At 35.5% G+C, this 21,511-nt stretch overlaps 1 protein-coding gene across 7 annotated transcripts in view; it reads left to right on the forward strand.

The window, feature by feature from the left end:
• Nucleotides 1–21,511, forward strand: part of CEP128 (centrosomal protein 128) — a 133,904-nt gene that overhangs the window by 88,757 nt on the left and 23,636 nt on the right. For 6 of the 7 annotated variants that reach the window (XM_075753783.1, XM_075753781.1, XM_075753784.1 and 3 more), the window contains 2 exons: nucleotides 9,740–9,789; nucleotides 15,977–16,000. In XM_075753783.1, the coding sequence (XP_075609898.1) occupies nucleotides 9,740–9,789; nucleotides 15,977–16,000 (74 nt within the window). The remainder of the gene's footprint in view (nucleotides 1–9,739; nucleotides 9,790–15,976; nucleotides 16,001–21,511) is intronic. The other variant, XM_075753782.1, reaches the window with a different exon arrangement.

A 21,511-nucleotide genomic window follows, 5' to 3' on the forward strand; every position in this document is an offset into this window, starting at 1 on the left:
ATTGTTTTGATTGGAAAAGACCTTTAAGATCATCAAGCTCAACTGTTAACCTAGCACTGCCAAGTCCACCACTAAACCATGCCTCTGAGCACCACATCTACACATCTTTTAAATACCTCCAGGGATGGTGACTCAACCACTTCCCTGGGCAGCCTGTTCCAATGCTTGACAACCCTTTTGGTGAAGAAATTTTTCCCAATATCCAATCTAAACCTCCCCTGATGCAACTTGAGGCCATTTCCTTTTGTTCTGTCACTTGTTATTTGGGAAAAAAGACCAACACCCACCTCACTACAACCTTCTTTCAGGTAAATCTTCACAGCAATCTTCTGGTTACTGCAGATTTATGGATGTAGTTTTTATAAGTAGATATTTAATTTGTAATCAGGAATCACAGCATCCTGAAACTCTAAATTGATTTCAAAACAGCTAACCAAGCTATTCATAAAAAATAAATTTTGGCAACTGCCTTCTTGATATCTGGTGTGTCCCATTTTAATTTTCATGGCAGAAGCCATGCCTTTCAGATAAATTTTGCTTTACTGGATCAATTTTCCATGTTTTGGTTCGGGTTTGTTTTCATTGTACCATTCTTAACAACTGTAATTCTTGTTTGAGACAAAGTTCTTTCTGTTTAAATTCTTAATTTATTGTGAAATATAGGTTAAAATAAAATTTTAAGAAATAATTAAGTAGAGGCACAAAGAGAACTTTAGCCTGTAGTGGTTTTCTCTGTCACTAGAATTATGTTTTAGTAAAGGCTTCAAATAAGAAAAGCTATGGTGGTGTCATCCTACAGCAGATGAAACAGATTCAAGTACAAGGACACACTCTCACATCGGAGATTTAATAGTTCCTGCTGAAGAAAAGTAGCTGCTTAGGATCAAGGCAAGTTGGTAGATTAATGAAGCTGCCAAAAACCGAAATACAGGTGGTCTGACTTTATGTGCTTTTACATCTCTCTAGGGAAGAGTTGAGCAAATAACGTTTTGCAAACAGAAGGTTTTCTATAGCTCTGCATTTGTGGCTCACCAATTTCTCAGTGCTTCTGTGAGTTAATAGCTATATGCTGCTGTCCCAGCTGTGATGATTTTGATGTACCATCTCACTAGATTCTAGAGGAGACTCTTGATTCTATTCTGGCTGGAATTCAGTTTACTTATTTGGACACTACTTCAGAGAACAAACACTACCTGGGACACCACCTCTGAATTTATAATAGTGACAGCTGTTTAGAGAAGACATTCATAGCTCTGGATGACAAATCCCCCTAAAGACTTGCATTGCCATATGGACAGTTCTTCCAGATACAAACATATGTTTGGCACTCCTTATAAAGATTAGTTGGTACACATCGCTAATGACTTAAAAGCCACAGTAAGGTCTCTAGATATGATCCACTGTTCCTAGGAGAGCCTCTCTTTGAGTATTATGCCACACATACTTGTTCTGTCCCTCTACTGTAAATTCATCTGGCCCTTTCTCTTCTTTCTCATTCTTCCCACCCTGTGTCTCTTCTTATAGACACCTTATAACCTTGCTTTTACTTGAACTTTGGGGTTTTTTCTCTCTAATCATGTGCCATGAAGTATGCAGCTTGACCTAAAAGGAATTTTGCAGTAACAGAGGCCAAGAAAACATTTCAGATTTAAGAAAATTGAATGCCTGTGTTGAAAAAATTCAAATTCTGAATACTGTCAGCCATAGTCCGCTCACTCCAGACGTGGGAGTGTTCTGTGGCTCTTAATATGGACGGCTACTTTGCAACCATTTTTGATCACATATCCCTATCAGTAAAAAATCTTTGAGCATGCATCCCTAATATATCTTTATTTATAATAAATACACATATAATAAAACCATATATATTGATAAATAAACATGCACACCTTTGCAAGTGCAACCCCACTGAGCTAGAAGACCATTATTCTGTGTCTTGATCACATTTTCATAATGGAGCCTTCTTTGATTCAGGATAAGACAACATTTTTATTTTATCACTTCAAAGTTAGCCTTCTGATATGTCTGTGTCACTAAGTGTTTCTTACTGAAACTTACTACAGCATCTAGGAAGTGATGCTTTCTTTGGGAAGTTGTTCATTATTTAACTAGAAACCTTAAGGTCCCTCAGGAGCTGTTTGGAATCTGCTACAGCATGTTGCCTGGTACACAAGAGTCATTCAGAGGAAAATAATGAATTGATTACTTGTAGCTGTTCTTCACGGTATGTTAGCTGCATATATATACACAATCCTCCTTCTTGCTCCTCCTACAGCAGCTTTCAACTAAGAATCAATATGGTCCAAAATAAATATGGTGGACATAGTTTAACATCTCTCTTCCAGCTAATAAGTCAGACAATTAATAAGACATAATGGAATCTTGTGCTGTTTTCACCTTTTGCATTCATAAGAATATCTTTTGTGTGGATTTCAGTACACTTAAGTCTCACATCAGCTATGTGCAGATAGGGAAATGTTTTCTTTAGCCATTTTTAAATGAAGCACAGAAAATTTCCCAGGAAGATACTAACCTGAGTGGCAGAGCCAGGAATAGAACTAAAAAGTCATGTGTAAGCATTAGGAAAAAAAAAGAATCTCATTCTTTTGATAAAGGCCTCTTTTAAAAACATGTAAGCAGCACATTGGAACCTATAATTTTTTGTTTGGTAAACTTGTAGTATAGTTTTCTGAATATATTTAATCTCATATTCAAACTATTCTAATGCAAGCATATTTGGACTGTAGAAGGGGTTGCAGCAACTCAGCACAGTATCTTGTATACTTAACTGTGTATGTGAAATACATACATATCTACTGTTGTACTTTTGAATTTAGTGTAAGGCAGACACTGTAATATTTCAGGTAATAGTAGGTACAGAGAGGTTACAGAACTGAGGAGGAGAATTTAGGACAGCTTCTTAGGACAAATGAAAAGTTGGAAGAGGTTTCCTAAATGACCTGTGGGAGATAGTTCACTTTTAAGTATCTGCATCAAATATGAATCAAAGTGAAAAGGAAATAAAAACAGAGAAATAATCGTGTGAATCATAAGGAAGAATTATTGAAGTAAATTAGAGGCAAAATTTATACGTGTAAAGTCTATGACAGTCCAGGCATCATGTTTAAAACCAAAGGAAGCATTTTTTTTACGCAGTACATGCTTCAGTTATAGAAACTCATTGTTGCAAAATGTTCTGACATCCAAAACAGCAAAGAGGTTCAATGAAGAAATAGTCAAGTTCACGGCAGTCAGACAGAATGTGGATGGTCCAGATGCGGGCCTTTTCCTTAGGTATTCTCTCAGCTGCTCATTGCTGGAAGCTGCCATTGGAGCAAATCACATTACCTTTTTTATCTTCCTGTCTTAATATCTACTTGTGCTTACTTTCTGAAGTGGGATATAGGCTGAGTGATTTTAAGCCTGACCCAGTAAGATACCACTAATTCCTAAAAGTCTCATAAAAGTCATGAGCACAAGTATGACTTGAATAGAAAATTATCTGAGAATCTTAAGTTGCACTTCTCTCTTGTCCCTCACACCCCCTGAATGGTTACATTTCCCTTCTATATGTTATCCTTTTCTTTCCCAAAAGCAATTAGCTTCTTCACAATAAGGAAATATAGACCAGGCCAGCACTGAAATGCGAACATTTAAAAGTTGTGCTAAAAAATATCAAAACTGCCTAAGCCTCAGGGAACAGAAAGAAAACACAGTATGTTCTGTTTCCTGCATAGCAGTAAGTCTCTTAGGGAATCTGAACAGTGAACTGTTTCCTTCTCTCTTAGCAACAGATGCCTTTTTTTTCTATTCTCTGTTATGATTGTGGGTGCTGCTTCAGGTTAATGCAAACAAAAGCAGCACTGTAGGTTTAAGAATCTGCTTTGAAGTTCCACAGTAAAAATAAAAGTGTATACCTAAAAGATATCAAAAGACTGGATTCATTAAAAAAACTTCAAAGTTTTGTGTAAAGTATATTCTTTGAAATATTGACTATATTACTGAAGACTACCATAGCTAATAAATTGCTAGAATTTATAAAGGCAAAGAATATGGCAAAAGGGAATCCCTTTTTTAAATGGTATTCTTTTGAGTTTGGAGGTCTTTTTATGTGTGGGTGAGAAAACTATTGATTTAGTTACAGAAACAGCTGTTTGATTCTTGGTGGTGATGAGCACTCCATTGATTGCAGTGGTGGTAACTAAACTATAGTCTTTAAAGACAGTGTAATGTACTCAACGTTAATATAACAGTCTGCTAATGGACTAGAAAGTTCTAATCAGTATTAAAAATCACTTGAGACTTTTTATGTTTAGCAGAAGCTAAAACAAGCCAAAAAGAAGCAGTGACCTTTGAGTTTGGCCATGAAAACTATTAAATGAAAACTATTAACCATCTGAATACAATTCCAAAAAAATAATGACTTTTGAGATTTCTCCCTGCTTTATCTTCATTCACTAAACCTATGAATGTGATGGGGATCAAACTAGCAGGATAGAAATATTTTATATCTTAGAGATACTGTATGTTGTATTCAAGTCAAACAGTATAGCCTTTGACTTCAGAGATTTATTTATTTATTTGAGTCTTGCTTGGGATTACATAAACACATTCCAAAATACTCATAATTTGTGGGCCTTGTTCTACACAAGCAAAATTTAAGGTTCTAAGAAATACCTATTTTCTAGAGCTCTTTTTAAGATAATAACATGTTTATGTAGAAATTCCCTTAATGGCTTACATGCATGGCAGGTACTGTTTCAATAAGAGTAGTTTGAAGCGAGTCCTGGTACTGTTTTAAATCTCAGTTGTCTTAGTGCCAGGGTGGTTTGTGGTGTCTAGCTTGACTGTACAAAGGTCCAGCCTCATTGAAACATCTTTTAGTATTGAGTGTTTCTGGACCGTGACTGTTGTCACAATACTGGGAGGCCATTCACCAGCATCATACTAACACAAGCACAGGACAGAATTGCAGTTGTTCTGTCTCTATTAGCCATGAATATATATCTATTCTGAAACATTTTGCTTAAACTGGAAACGGCTTAATTGACACCCCCCCCCCCCAAAAAAAAAAAAAAATAGTGCCTTCACATCACATTCGTTGTGTGAAGGAAAAAACTTGTAAGTGGTATAATATGTGAGTAAGCTTTGCTGTGTAGGCATGTGCAAGATAAGTAGTTTCTAGCTGAGAGAAACTGGTTTATTCAGCTGCTTGAAAATCCCTCCAGACTTGATGAAAACCTGCTTGGCTGACTTGTGCATCTACAGAAATGCTGCAGGATCTGTTCAGCAGCTCTGTGGGAAACATATCCAAACGATGATTGAAAGCCATGGGATGTGCATTTGAAGTGAGAATGATAGAAAAGACTTGAAATAAATATACTGTAATTTTTGACCAAAGCAAATGTAAAGATAAAATCATCAGGGTGTCTAATTAAGTGATTTCCCAAGAGTTTGCCATATGTTTGTGTAACATAAAACCTAAATTTCTAGGATTGCAAACTTCGGGAAATCAAAAATAGTTTTGCTAATGTAAAACTGAAAGCTTTGACTTGTGTTTTGGAGAAGAACTCTTCTTAGCTTGATGATGCAAAAAATATGTTGATGCTTTTCTCCAAACTGCCGTTCTTTTCTGGTAATAACCTGGATTTCTTGTTCTAATGCCACATAGTAGCAGGATTTTGTGTGCTCTGTGAGTTGCTATATCTGTGTGATCTGCAGCTGCTTCAGAGGGGTGAGAGTCTTGAGTCAGATCTGCCAGCGGCTTGCAGATATCTTGGATAGTTTACAGCATATTAGCTATGTATGCGGAACTGAATTGAAGTGCAAATGTCAACTTCAGAGTAATCTGAATCATATTTTATAGGTTTTGACAATATGACTAGATATCTGTGACTATAAGAACTGATTTTGTTTACAGTTCTGTATTTGTGCATTCTGCTTTGCTAGAACAAGTTGTGAATTAGCAGGTACCAAATTTAAATTCTTAGTGGTGAACATACAAATCTGGTATCGATCCAATTTGTTGACTTTTCTCTGGCACTTCAGTCTTCACAAAGAATGCAAAGCAGAATGTGTTCTATCTCTATCTTCAGTTTCTTAAAATGGGAGGATATGCAGTGTTTAGAATCCAGTTCCTACATAATAATGAATGCAGGCTGTTCAGTGTTATTTCTGAAATAAATCTGTGATTTTTAATTCAAATTTTCGGGAAGTTGCTTGCTCCAGGTAATATAAAGTCGATGTCCTGTTTCCCAGCTTTGTTACTCCCAGCACAGATGTAAAGGAGTTGAACGGCTTTTTAACATTCTAGAGTTAGCTATTGGCACATTAGTGGATCGGCTAGGATAAATAAAATAGTGCATTTATATTTTACTCATTCCAATTAATAAATATCTGCTTATAAATCTATTTTCTAGTACTTTTCACCAGCAGTGAAAATTACAGTGGGGGGGGAGTGTGTGTGAAAAGTCTGTCTGAATAACTGCATACCTTTTTTCCTCACTTATCTGAGAGTTATGATGGAATATAAAATCTTCATCTCCAGGTTACTACGTTGTTTCAGTGTCAGGCAAACTGCAAAAGATAATGATTCCTATGGAATGTTTTAAGTTATACCTTGTATATTTCCTGGAAGTTTGATCAGATAAATCTAAGCTACTGTGGTATAACTGCAAGGACACTCAGTTGGTGTTCACTGATGCATAGCTAAATGGGATATAAACCTTAGATGATTAGGAGTTTAACAACTGTAAATAAATTATTTTTGTAGAACTACACAAAAGTATGATCCCTAATTTTGCAGACAATATCCTTAACTTGCTGTTGATTTTGAGCAGTATTAAACAACTGAAACATTTGAATTTTTTTAGTAGTTTTAGCTTGTAGCTCATTAAAGGATTACAAACTTCATATTGAGCTAAAAATAAAAAAAAGGAAATATGTTGATGAATATCTTTATTTCTACAAGTAATTTCTCTTGTTGTCTTTTTCCATGTATTATTCATCTTGTGGGAAGAACCTTCAATGCCTGAAGGTGCCTTTGTAATTCTTTTTCATTAATGCTGATTCTTCTGAACAATCTATAAATTAATGTGTTCTGCGCCCCGTGAGAATAATTATATATTGCTTTGAAAAAAACCAAGGACCCTGTGGTTGCATTAGGCCTCGAAAGATGATCATAGCAGGATTGTTCGCAAATGTAGAAACTCATGCCACTGTGCAACTTCCTTAAGTATGGGAAGTCTTTTACAAATTGTTTAAAAAAAAAAAAAAATCAACAGAACTTTCCAGATGAAGCAAGCAAAGATAATTTGTCCTTATAAATAGCAATGTTTAAAAGAATGATACAATATGCTGTATTTTTATGGGATTTTTTGCATAGCTGTTTAATATGCTTTGCTTTATTTCTTTTTTTTAATTTTTGCTTTAGCTTTGGAGAAATGCTGTTATTTTAGGTGGAGTACTAAATGGAATCATCAGTTTAAATGCAGAACTTGATTCTCAAATACATGGTCATAAAGGATGACTCTGTAAAGTAGGTATATATTGTCAGTTAAATAACACCACTTCAATACCTACGTGCCCTTCTGGGGACAGAGTTTGATGAAACGTCCTGCAGGACAGCCAATTTAGGCACTGGTACCATAAAGCGAATGGATTCTAGATATCCCTAATATCAGACACAGAACTTTCAAATCTAGAAACTGTTAGCAGAAATTAGCTCAACTTACCTTACATTTACAAAAGGCCTTACAAAGGCCTAATAAAAAGAACGTTGCATTAATATCCTTTTCACTTAGAACAATTATGTCTGTACAACAGAACCTCACATATTGCATTAGAATGAAAATAAAGCAAAGTGAAGTATAAGAATCTCTTTTTATTCAGATGGAACATGGGGAAGAATTTTTCATTCCCATCCCTTTCTCATAGACTTATTCCTCCCTCCCTCCTCATTTTTGTTAAAAGCTAGTATTACAATACAAATTTTTACCAACTCAGTTACAATACTGGAATATACCCAAAGAAAACAGGCAGGGCAGCCACTTTCCAAAACCAAATTCTCACACTAACTAATGTTGATGGCAGCACATTTAGCTACAGTAATTTATATGGCAGTTGAGTCACTGTACTGGAACGCATACCAAAGAATAATCCAGAAAAACATGAATGTGCCAATAGAAAGTGAAGAAATAGTCATTTTATTAATTTTAAGAAAGGATTTGAGAAATCTGCATAGAAGCTAGGAAGAAGTGGATGCCCCCTCCCTGGAAGTGTTCAAGGCCAGGTTGGATGGGGCTTTGGGCAACCTGGTCTAGTGGAGGGTGTCCCTGCCCATGGTGGGGGGGTTTGAACTAGATGATCCCTTCCAACTCAAAGCAAAGCAAAGCAATTCAATCTCTCTGCTTGTGAAAGAAATAACTAAAAGTTTGTACATGTTATCTATATCGCTTTTAAAGGACTGGTGCCTGAAAATAAGTCTCAATCTACATGCAAGCAGAAATGGATAATGAACTATGAGAAAGGAGGTAGCAGGTTAGGGTGCTCGCAAGGAAGCTTTATAACCAGAGAAAGGGGAAAGAAAAGTAAAAGCGAAATAAAGGAAAGAAGGCAAATTCATGTCGGTGGAATATTTTAAGTAGTTTCTATTGTAAAACTTCAAAGCTAATCTTTAATAACTGAACTATGTATTTATCAGTAATCTTTATTTCTTAAGGAAGTATACAGTACTTTCAGTTAGCTGTTCTATACTTGGATGCTGAAGGAATTAACAGTCAGAATTCAGTCCTATGGGGTTGTCAAGGCAATTTTATAATCCAATAACTCTCCTAATTGCTAGCAAACTGGAGCACATCTTGTTTCAAAGTTGGTCTCTGGCTTGGTTAAAGCAGTGCTCTTACAATGCAAAATTCATGAGTGAACTTCTGATAGTTAAAATAGTAGTAAGCCTGCAGCATGTTGTTTTTCCTGCTCTCCATGAGGTTATAACTTGAAGGTTTCCCAGAATCCTAAATATGATGCAATTGATCAAAACCATAATTATAATCATAAAAATGTGAATGAAATAAAATGAAAAGCAACTCATGACATATCCTACAGAATTCAAATAGAAATTAATTTCTAACATGAAATGTTACATATATGCATATATGTGATAATGTATATAATTGTCACACAAGCGAATATAAGATATTAGGATTTTATGGTGTAAAGACTATAAAAAACCTAATGTGTTTGTTACAGTGAACTGGCTATTTCCGTTATCAAAATTGTTCCATTTTAGTGAGAGAAGGTAATTAATGTGATAATAGTAAAAATTGTCTCACTCGTTTCCCCAGGGGATGTTACTTGGTTGTTAAAAATGTAACCTAGAGTAACTTTTCACGTATAATACATAGCTGTGATGATCTACTTGTGTTTTAATCAGTTTTCAGAGCGAATCGTTTTGATTTTTTTCAATCTAAAAATGGATTGATTTAAGCATAGGCAAGTTTTTCTCTGAATTTGAATGCTTCCTCCACCCCCCCATCAAACCATCTTCTTGTGGCTGTTTTTTAGTCACCTCAACAGCCCATGCTTGGGAACAATCATATCACTGACACATTTCATCAATTAGTTTAATCACCTGAAAAGGAATGTAAAACAGAAACCTCACTTCACTGTTTTACACAGTGCTTTTTCTGTCAGGCCATGAGACAGGAAGTTGAATTTACAAGTTCTATTTTTCATTTTACAGAGCTACTAGAGAAAACTCTCCGAAGAGATGAAGAAATGGGAGCTCTCCAGGTATACTTTCTATTTAATTAACTAGCTACGCTTGTTGTCAGCCTTGAAATTACTAAATTGTATTACAACATTATGATTTTCTGAACTCCCTTATATCTTAAATTTAGCTTTGGAAACGTGCAGCCAAATACAGACCTGATAGCTAGTAATACTCACTGCTGAGTTTCTGCCCACCAATTCAGTTGCACATTAGAGAAGACTAAAGTAGTCAGCATTCTCCTATGAGTCAATAAATCTAGTCCATCGGTGAAAAGAATGCTGCTTATAAGTCACACTATATGCTGAGTTGTTCGCTTATGTTATTCTGCTGGCTTCACTGAAACCGTATGTGAATAGGGGCAGTGCAAATCTGCATTTACAACTGCAAAAATGCTTTATATTCTACTTCATTGGTTGGGTTAGATTTTCTGGGCTGTGTGGCTTTCTTCTGTATCTCTGAATAAAACTGAAAGTAAAAGATTTTAAGTATTTTAAATCTCTGAAACATTAAATGTCCATAATCACCTTCCTGAGGAAGAAGGGACCAGTTGATATATGCTAGGACTTGATACAATATAGTAAATCCTCATTGTATGGCATCTAGCAGTAAAGCCGCTTGTGCTAAGCACTTTAAATTTGTGCTTAGAAAGTAAGATTTACCCTAGGCTCAGCTTTGGAATAGTCTTTAAGCATTACAGTCAAAGAAAACATACTCCTTTGAAATGAAAATGGCTAGGAAAGCAAAACCAAGCTGGAATGTCTAAATTGTGAGGCTCGGGAGGTTACTAGGGAGGGTAGTGTATGTATTCTTCAGAATACAGAAGGAAAAAAAGAAATTTTTAACAACAAATTACAGCAAACAATATTCAACATGAAAATAAAAAAGTTGAGATGCAATATGAAGTGTGTATCAAGGAAGCAGCATTCTATAGGTGTACTGGAAGCAGGATATTCATGGGGGAATTAATGAAGGTAAGGCTATTAAGGAAAATGAAATTATGTATTGAGCTGAGTTTTGACCATAGGAGTTTGTTTGAAGATAAGACTTCTCTTCTCATATAATAAATAGAAGGCATATTGAGGGCTAGAACTATCAAAGCGTTAGTGTAGAAACAGTAAGAAGAGACGAGTTGCAAGACCCAAAAGTTACACAACATACCAACCCAGCTGTTTCCTGTTCAAACAAAAATCTTGGCCTAGCTTTCTGGCAGCTCAAGTTCAACAAGGCTGAGAGCTTGTCTGCGCAAGCAGTTTACACAGGTGCATATCTAGTTACATCAATGTAAAACGATCTCCTTTCATGTGAAGCAATTCTGCATCTGCTTTCATGTGAAGCTCTATAGTTGACAAATTGTTCTAATGATGTTACTTCTGATTGAGTGAGGAGTAACAGTAATTTTATACTAAAGACAATTGCATCATACTAGTGTCTCGTGTGCATATATGTACTTGCCTGTATTTCTGATGGTCTGTCAAGTTTCTGATCAAATTGCTTTATGCCCTTCCCTAACTGGTGGTTCTGGTTAAGTGTGTGACTTGTACTGCTCTGATTGCTATTTTTGTATTCAAATGCTTGATAGCAGTTTTTTACTCCTTCAGATGCCTATGCTTTCACAAGGTACTCAGCAAAAACATCTATTATTTTTCTAGATAGTATTATGTCCATTTTAGTCAATAGTTTTCAAAATGTTCCCAGTCTGGGATCCCCTGTTCTTGTAATGTTGTATGCTAAACTTGCAATGGCTGAATATGTACAACTTTTCTAGCAAACAGTTGTAAAAACCAACTCATGTCATCATGACTGGACCTCCCCAAGATGTTGCATCTCAATATATAAAGCATAGGAAGTAAGAAGAAATTGAGAGTTTCTTTATGGCATTTCCCAGAGCTGAAACTGGCACTCCTATCCTTTTGTTAACTGGCTGACATGGAATATTTGTTTCTTCTGCCCCAGTTTGGCAAAGCATGCGTATAGTTGGCTAATGTATGAATGCTTTCATTGAAGTAGATTGCTGGAAGGTAATTGTTTGTCCAATTAAGGACCACTAGCAAATAAAATAGTACTCTTTGCCCCCAAGGCCTACAGTCCTTGGATAGGATTCCCCTGGTATTAGGTCCTACTCAGTTAGTCCTTGGTTCAGTGGAGAATAGGTTGTGTTGATTGTTGTTATTTTTTTATCTACAATTCCTGGGGTCCTGTTTTGAAAAGTATCTTATATATACAGAGAATTCTATGTAGTAAGTCAATCCTTGATGCATTTTGTTTGCATTCTAAACAGACCATATGTGTAAAGCATGTTCAGAAAACAGGCGGCCAGAAAGATTGTGATGTTTTAGAACTATGGACAGACAATTGAAAGCAGTCAGGTTATCATGGCTGAAGGAGCTTTTTCTTGTTACTTAAGCTGTGAACGCTGACCGTAGTCTTAGAAAAGCTAGAGACATGATGTAATCTTCTGTCCGAAATCAGTGTATTTCTGTGGGCAAAGGATGGCTGGGGATACCATGAGGTTCTTTGCCATGTCTCTGCATCAAGTAACAAGAATATTCCCCCGAGCTAAGGATGTATGTTTTATTATCCTTTTAGTTTGCTCAGTTTTTTGAATAAAGACAAAGAGCACCTTTTGTTAAAAATAATTTGAATGAAGTACACTTAGTGCTTCTACAATGCCATCAGCTGAAAACCACAACGGACAGAAAGAAAAAAAGCAGTTTTATGAGGATTGTTCCTGGATATATTGGACTAGTAGATTTCATGTGTTCCTCTAGTCAGGAATATGTTGGACTGCAACTAGCATGAGAAAGACAAAATAATACTTAAGAACAGTGGGAATCTTTATAGCTACATCTTTCTATGTGAACCTGACTCTTATATGTCAAGATGGAAACTATATGTAATATATGTGGTTCTTTGATACAGGGTGTTTTGGGAGCTAGGAGGCTGACCCTTTGGGTGACATCACTATATTCTCAGTTTTTCATTTTGAACTTGTTGCATACTTTTGACTAGCGTTTCGATGTTATACATAAATTTATATTTATATATTAGTTTATGTAGCTATATATGAGAGTTTACATATATTCTAGATAATATCTATGTTCTCATTACACATATGCTTGCTCTCTGTTGTTGCATGTGCACTAATACTCATCATAATACAATTTTTAACTTGTGAGGGGTGTAGATCACTTTCTACATTCTCTCTGACAGCCACTCCAAGAATATAACCTCGCTTCTTTCTTTACTTCATTGGAAGAAAAAAGGCTCTGATTATAAGGTTTTCACTTTCCCTTTTGTGAAAACTGTTCCATGGTACAAAAGCTTGCATTCATGCAAATAATATGCTATGCATGATAATTGCAATATTCAACTGTGTGTTCTCTGGGAAAACAATTGCAATCTGTTTTCATGTGCTTTGGAATTAGTGACATGCTAATATAAATTAAAAAAAATAAATATAAAATACAGAATCTTAATTTTAAAATATAACTATATTGGCACTGTATAAATTACCCATGGAAAATTTCCTAATATGTTGCATGCTAGTCTTCAGAAAATTATCTGCTGAGTTTGTAAAAGTTTATTCAGTTTTTAGAATTTGGCAACTAGAGCATGCTAGATACATGAGTCATTTTGAAAACACCATTTATTCTACCATTGGAATCATCCTACTAATACACTCACTGTAAGACCTTTTTTTTCAAAGCAGTCCTTTTTAACTGAAGAAATTTTTATCTGAATTGTTGTTCACTATCACCACAAATATTTGAGATCTGTAAATACCATCTTTTTTATAGTAATGAGTTTAGGTTTTGTTGCAGAATTTTTGAATAAATATGAGTGTTTGTAACAGCCACTGCAATTTTGTGGAGCAATAAGCATCTCAAATATTTTTGAGTTTTTCACATAATATTTTTTGTTCCAAGTTTGTTCCACTGTGCTGAAATACTCAGTCTGTATGTATCAGACTTGCTTCCAAGAAAGAATAAAGACTTTAGTATTTAACACACCACCTTTTCTGAGCAAAAATTTTAGTGAAATTCAGTAAACTTTTATGCAAAATTGTAGTTGGAATCCCCAGCTACCATGCATTGTAATGGGCACTGAGCAAACATTTCTTAATAGACGAGTCAAAGTTGAGTATTCTAGAACCTCATATTATCCCAATTTTACTGATAAGCAACTAAAATGTAGGTGAAATAAATCTATAGGAAATCTGACACATGTATCTGGGTTTTTTGATTCCCAGCTCTTAGGGATAAGATCATCCTCGATTTTGTTTAAAAAAAAAAATAAAAATTAAAAGTTTATATTTTTTACCCTTTTTTTTTAAACCTGCTACTTTGAAGGACTCTTGTAACTCAAAGTGATGAGGAGTGCATTTTGTTTTCTCTCTGTATGTTTGTTTTATTATTTATCACTGGTTTATGCACATGGAGTTTCAAACCACTGTGTATGCAGTTCTAACATCAACCAGTTTAGTGGCATCCACTACTGGCAATGTTAGCTTTTATTTTTTAAATAGTTGTATTTTGATAGTGTACTAGATTTCCATCAAACACATTTATGTATGCATTCCTGTTTTCCCTTTAGATATTTCCTTGTAAATGGTTTCCTGAACAGTCTTGCTTGGTTTTTTGTACATCTTCAAAACCAATTAGTCTTTTCCAGGTGCGGGTTGTTTTGGGTTTTTTTTTTTTCCCCAGCCTTACTTGATGCAGTTATTTTTCCTATAGTATATTGTCTCACTTTGTGCCTATGGTTTGGAATTGTAATCAAAGGTGCAACTATTGTAAGCGGCTGATGAAAACTAACATCATTTGCACCCCAAACATCATTCAGTGAATGAGCTTTAAACATTTCACTAGGGTGAACTGTGGTTTTTCTTCAAAAGATTATATGAATAAATGTTAGCCCTTTAGTGCTCCAAAGGACACTGATTTTACACAAATACACAATATGTAAATACTGGTTTTACACAAATATGTACACTTGTTCAGTTACTAAACATAATCATTATTTTAAATTGTTTTAAGACAGTAATAACTCCAGAAGAGTCCTTGTAACTCATTTCCACCTAGTCTTAGAAAAAAGAAGAATACTTTCACATTCTTGCAAATGGCAAGAACTGTTTCTGGCGCCCAAATTCTTCCATTGGTCTAAGAAATTGTTGTTGTACCTGTTGCTTCCCAAATAGTGAAGTGCGTTCAGACTTGTCTAACTGGCTTTGGATGCTACAGGAATAAATCCAGATTATTACAAATAATAATAAATACATATTTTTTACCTGTTAGGGAGGGATAGAACAGGAAAATCTGTGAGGATTCTTAGCCTAATCTACTCAGAAAGGAGAAAAAAAATCCTCTCCCGTACTTTCACAAAGGTAATATTTGAGCAAGGTAAGGGTTCGTGTAATGTCTTAATGGTCAGGTACTGAAAATGTGGGTTTACCTAAGCACTTGAATGTGAGTTTTCTCAGATTACTTAAAATTTCATACCTAGTCAGGACATAGTGCCAGAGTACATGATCTTGATTTTACTAGCTTAATATATTTCTTAAAGATATTTTTAACTGGAAACTGACATACAGTAAATTTATAAATTCTGGGTTCTCTATATTTTGTGCTTGATTAAAACGGGCACAAGCTTATTTTATTTGCATTTTATGTTCATCTGGCATTAGACTTCGAGTAACATCATCTTTTTTATTAATAAAACATTCTTCAGAGTTATTTTGGGATAACAGAATAATGATATGGAATTTACTTTTTAGTTTTCTAAGGAAATGCCTAAGAGAAAGCTAAACCAGATGCTAACATGACATGAACCCCAAAACATGCTAGATTTACAGTCACAGATGATCAAAAAAAAGAAATCAAACTTTGGGATACATAAGAGTAAAATCAACAGTATTAGAAATCTAATAGTACTATTTGAAAAAAAAATATCATGGAGTAAATTTTTTTGAATTCTTTCTTACCTTCTTTCTAGGGAGTTTCTTTTCTTTGGAACAAATTTCTAAGTGAGATAGTATGATAAATGGGTCAGAGGTCCAGTTAAGTACAGCAGTTCCTATTCAGTGAGATTTTTACAAAATACCATACATATGACTAGCAAAAAACCAAAATGAATCCTTCTCATCATTGTTCAACTCGCATTGCATTTATATTCTTTACTTTCTAATGGCATCTTGTACTTTATTTTTAGGAACGTATTATGGCCTTAGAAGCGGTAAGTTTCTTAAATTCATTTCCAAAACAATCAGAATGACATTGCTGATAATTTTTCTAAATTATGAAAAATATTATTTTTATGTATTTTTTTTTTAAAAAGGTTGCGATTCTGAGTTTTTGCCTGTCATTTTACTTTTAAGAGAAGATGTGATAATTTTACACTGTACTTTTTTGTGTAGGTTTTTACTACAGTATTTGAGCATTGGTTATATGAAATACAGTGTAATGTTGTAGTTTTTCTGTACGGTTCAATCCTCATCCCATTCCTGGGAAGAGAAATGTCGTAGATTTGAGCCATACAAAGAATGTTATTTTTCTACTGCTAACACTTATAAATGGTCGAGGTCCATGTGATAGTTCTAATCATTTCAGTGACTGTTACGTGTGCTTCTTACATGTTTACGCTGGGAGATGCAGGCAGAATCAGTTCATCTGCCCAAATCAACACTGCAACTAAAGGCATGAAGGAATACCATTTTAATGATTAATATCATTGAGTAAGATATTAAGTTGGAAAGACAAAAACTTTCATGCATGTACATGCCATGGATGCAGCTGGATTATCCAGATGTCTATCAGATGGAATAGCTGGGATAGGTCTCAGCTCTCCCTAGCATTTCTGAAGCATGCTTCTTTCCTCTTATGTATGAATGTCCAATAAGACATCAACCCAATAGTATGTGTCAGGTCTGTAGTTTCTTTTCATTGTAAATCCAGAAAATTTCACCTAAAGAAACCAGTACTGAGACAATATCAAGGGTGCAAATACAAACTTTTCAAATTTGCTTGTGCGAATTATTGTTTTATCTTTCCTGATTGTCTGTGAATCTCTGAAAACAACTTCCAATTTCAAAAAAATATTTAAAATATATTCAATACGTGAAAAAAAGCTTGCATTCACATACAAAAGGCCCTTTGTAAATCAGAATGCATGTTGGAACTCCTGCCTTGTGGCAGTAGGGAGCTAATGCTCAAATTCAGTGTCCTGGCACTTCACATAGCACCGTGTGTGTGTAAAGTGTTGCCAGGACATTAGTTCTGTTCAGAAGCATCTCTTATTCATGGTTTGCTTACATGACAACCAGTCAGGCATGTATCCACTGCCATCCGTTTCTCACGAACCGTGAGTTAAACTGCCTGCAAACGCTTTGTCCTTTCTGCTCCCCTAGACTTTTTGACACAGGCAGAGGGTAATTGCTTGCAAATAGCACAACATCATGCAAATTCAATCCATATTTTGTGACAATGTTTGTTTCTCTTTTTTTCTGGAGCCTTTCTACTTTTTATACTATTAATCTCTTCTGCTTTAAGAAGGAATATTTGTAAGTTATTGTTCAGAAAGAAGAGGAAGAGGATTAATATCATCAATAAAATACAATTTTCTTTCTTAATTTAAGTTGGGAGGTAACACCTGCATGCAAATTCGTGATGCTAAATCCTAGAGCTTGAAACAATCACTGCTTTTGTTATTGCTGACATTGGAAGATGTGTAATGTTAAACCCTGAGACTGCAGGCAAGAAAAGTATGGTCATCACTAAGGCTGTCGAATGCTCCCAAGGCACTCATTTTACTTTTGCCATAAAGTTCCTGTATGATGTCAGGCAAATCACTTAAACTAATTTTTTCACAGACTGTTAATTACTTTGTAATTATTTTTCTGAGTATCTGACTTGGTGAGTTTTGAGGCCTGATTTTCAGAAATGCTTAGTTTTAGTAATAGCTAAATGCAGTGGGAGCTCTGGCTATATATATTGCCAAGTATACTCAAAAGTCGGATGTTAGATAGCTGATAGTGAATACTTTAAAATAGTAAGTGGGTTTGACCTTTATATCTCTGTTTCAGTTCTGAGGATGATAGTCTTGTCTCCTTGTCTCTCTCTCCTCCTGCCCTTCACTGGTCTTGAAAAGAAAATACATACAGAGTAATTCTTACATGGTCTGAATGTGTCAGGATGAGCTATGATAGAAAAGCCCTTGAGCAAAAGAATGAAGAAGGCTTGCCATTTAAGGAATCCTTAAGAATCCTTACCTTTATAGTGTGTATGTCTACATAGGTGTATATCTATGCAGCATTTATAACAATAAGTACATAATAGTTATGGTACTCTTATATTTGTATAATTTTCTTATCATCTGTTATTGGAGCGCTCAGAGCACAACATCAAAAAAGTACAACCAGTCACGTATTTTGTTACTTGATTCAGGTTATAGAGAATGGAAATGGAATGGAGACATAAGGTATTAAATTCAAATTCAAACAGAATCCTTAGTGAAAAAAATGTTTAAGTTGTGTAGAAAAAGCACTTTTCTTGGGAGAATTTTGTCAGAAAGGTGGCAGTTCATGAGATTCACGAAATGCAAGATACAAAAAGGGGCAAAAGTGGAAAACGCCAGAACACACACATACACGAGCTATACAAAATGCATAGAAAAGCATCACCTCTCCAGAGCTGTTTTTAAACTGTGAGACTGTGGGATGGCTTGGTTAGGAATTTCATCTGCATTTTCTTCCATCTTTCTTCTTATTCTGCTTTCTTATTTCTTATTCAATTGAGAAGAAATTGCTCTGCATAGGAATATATGAAATTTAATGCAGAACTATCTTGGCATTTACAAGTGTAAAGCCTCTTGCAGCCACTTTAATTTGTTTCTACCCTATACATACCTTTTTCAACAACAGAAAAGACATGTACATCTAACATTAAGTGCATTTTTCAAATCTTCAGATTAAGACTTTAATTAAACAAACTGTCTGGTTTACACAATGACCTGAAAACTGTGTACGTGTACATATTTCGAGAGTTATATTTGGCAGCCCACTCCTCTCCCTTTCTCTACTCATTTCTGCCTCCTGCACTTGCCAGCAAAATTGTTGTAGTAGCCATGTGATGAACTTGGCAACTTAGGCATTCAAAAATTGAGAAAGAAACATGACAGGAACCTAGCCGATTCTTTTTAGAGTCCTGGGTGAATAAACCTTCCAGGCCTAGATTAATCTAACTCTGATTTTGTGAGTTACAGCAAACAAGGGGGTGTCCCTTGCATCATCTCTGAGCCCTGTCAGCTCCTTCTCCTCCATCTCCTACCCATGACTCATCCTTATCTGCTGTACCCGACAGTTTCTTGGGTCTTCTTTTTCCTTAGCCAACTCACTTGGCTCCCAAGGAAAGTGCTGTATTACCATCCTCCTTCAGGACATGATACCTGGTCTGGTCATTCCCTTAAAGAACCTGAGAACAAATAGTACCCATCACAAGAAGCTTTTGGATTTTTTGCTCTTTTTCTTCAATCAGATCAGTTCTACAGTATGATTCAGTAGATAGGTACACCACTTCTTGCTCCAGCAGGGTGCACAGGACAGGAGCAGAAGCTGGAAGGTAAGAAGGAAGAACAGGGGTGCTTAGACAGACTCCCTAGTGGATATAAAAGGAGCTGAAGAGCCAAAGTGTATTCTGGAATAATCCTTCAGCTCATAAGTAGTGCCAGGGGAGTAACAAGTACAGGCAAAACTGAGGTTTTGACTACTTAGAGATTATGTGTTTTATTTGACTCTTTTGTTTGTTTGTTTGTTTGTTTGTTTTAATACTGTTTAATAAAGTGAATTTAATTGTCACATAGCTATTAACAAGTAATTTTCCTGATTACTCTAGTAATCAATTATGTCATCCAATGTTTTGCCAGAATGAATACAATTTATCTTTAAATAAGGTGATTTAGTTTATTCTTGAATGTAGCTTAGTTTTAACGTAGGGGATTTGGCTCTATATTATTTATAGACAAAGGTGTATGATTTTCTTGACAAAAAGTCTGTATTGTATTTTCAGATGTAGCTACAATGCGAAGTGTATTTAATTCTCATGAAGAGATCAGGGTGCATTTTGTAGGTGCATGCTGCTAGTATGCCATGCTTGTGACTTTAGTGGGTTTCTGTAAACTGCATCATGTTCTTTGTGAGCATGAGCTGCGAGTTAGATTCCTCTGCCTTAGTAGTACTACTCTGACATAACAGACTGGGAAATTTAATTTGAAATCAACCACGTCCTGAAGCTATTCCAGTGAACATATGCATTCTGTATCCTTTGATCAATAAGATAGCTTGCTGCTTTCAATAGACAACCCAGAAGTGAGGTTACCACTTGCTTAGAATACTTGGATCAGACTTTTCTGGACATGATTCAACTTTTTGTTGCAATGCCATAAATCTAGGTTCACTGCAGTAATGCTGTAAGTATTCTGCAAAATTGTTATTTAATATGAATTTCCTTTTCAGTGTGAACATTTATGTATTTTGTTGTAACTCATATTTTATGTTCATGAAAGTAAGGTTTTGAATACCAGTAAAACAAATTTCTGTCTGCACACACTCGGCAATGTAAAAGCTATTAGATAGCTTTTCTACTGTAGTAGCAGGCTCAAATTTGCATCAGTTTTCTGATTTATCACCCATTTTAAAGAAGAATTGTAAGGGTGACAATGCCCCATGCATTTCACAGAGAGATTATGCGACTGACTGCCACCATCTATTTTAGGCTGCTCTCTCAATGTGTCTTCCATCAATAAGTAAATCTTACTGTTAGCTCCTGAGATTATTTAATGATTTTCATACTTTGTATGTATGGACGTTTTGGAATTCTTGAATCTAAGAGTTAATACTTTCTTCTCCCCTTGGCTTGCTTCTGTGGTGTCTTGCCAAAACTACCATTACATCAAAGGCCTTCTGGTCCTCCCAGAACACAGCCATTCTTTGATCTTATAAAAATGGCTGGGAGAGGAGCAGCAGTCTGAGATTCTCTGCCCTGCCTGCCTCGCCCTTTCCTTTCCTTTCATCAGTGAGCCAGTATGTCACTTCCCTTCGCTGGGGGTGGAGAACTTTCCCCAGGTTCCCCGAGTCCTTCCTCTGCTCACTCCCACCAAGGACGTTCTGCCGCCTGACGGTGCTTGCAGCCAGCTCTTCCTTTTCTCCTGATGCTCACCTTCCTCCCATCTGCCTTGATGTCTTCTCCCCCTACATATCGATTGCTTATGTTGAATACCCTGCAACTTATCCATCCTCTGCCCCCTATATTTGGTGCTTTACTTGTTCTTTTAGGTTTTTGCTAATATAGCGCCTCTCGTTTTCTTCTGTCAACATTTTGATATTTTTTTTCTCGTAAAAGAATTTATTTTGCTGTTAAGAGTATGATTTTTTTTTAACAATTGCCCTTCTCTCCCATTCATACTTATTTCTCACTTTCCAGCTAATTCTGGGATTTAGAGTGGGAACCTAAAATGCTGAAGCAGATAGATATATAAGATTCTGCACAACTTTTCTAATTTAGTGATTTCATTTAAGGCTGCGTACTCGCACAAAGTCCACAAACTAAACCTATATATGTACATTTCTAATGTAACCTATCTAATCCCCCTCCCTCAAAAACTGTTATATAGCATTATTTTTAAATTACTCTCTATTAAAAATATTCTTCATTATTTTGTAAAACTTAATTACTAAATTAATGTAAGTAATAA

This window comes from Balearica regulorum, chromosome 5 (assembly GCF_011004875.1).
Source record: "Balearica regulorum gibbericeps isolate bBalReg1 chromosome 5, bBalReg1.pri, whole genome shotgun sequence".
NCBI classification, from domain to species: domain Eukaryota; kingdom Metazoa; phylum Chordata; class Aves; order Gruiformes; family Gruidae; genus Balearica; species Balearica regulorum.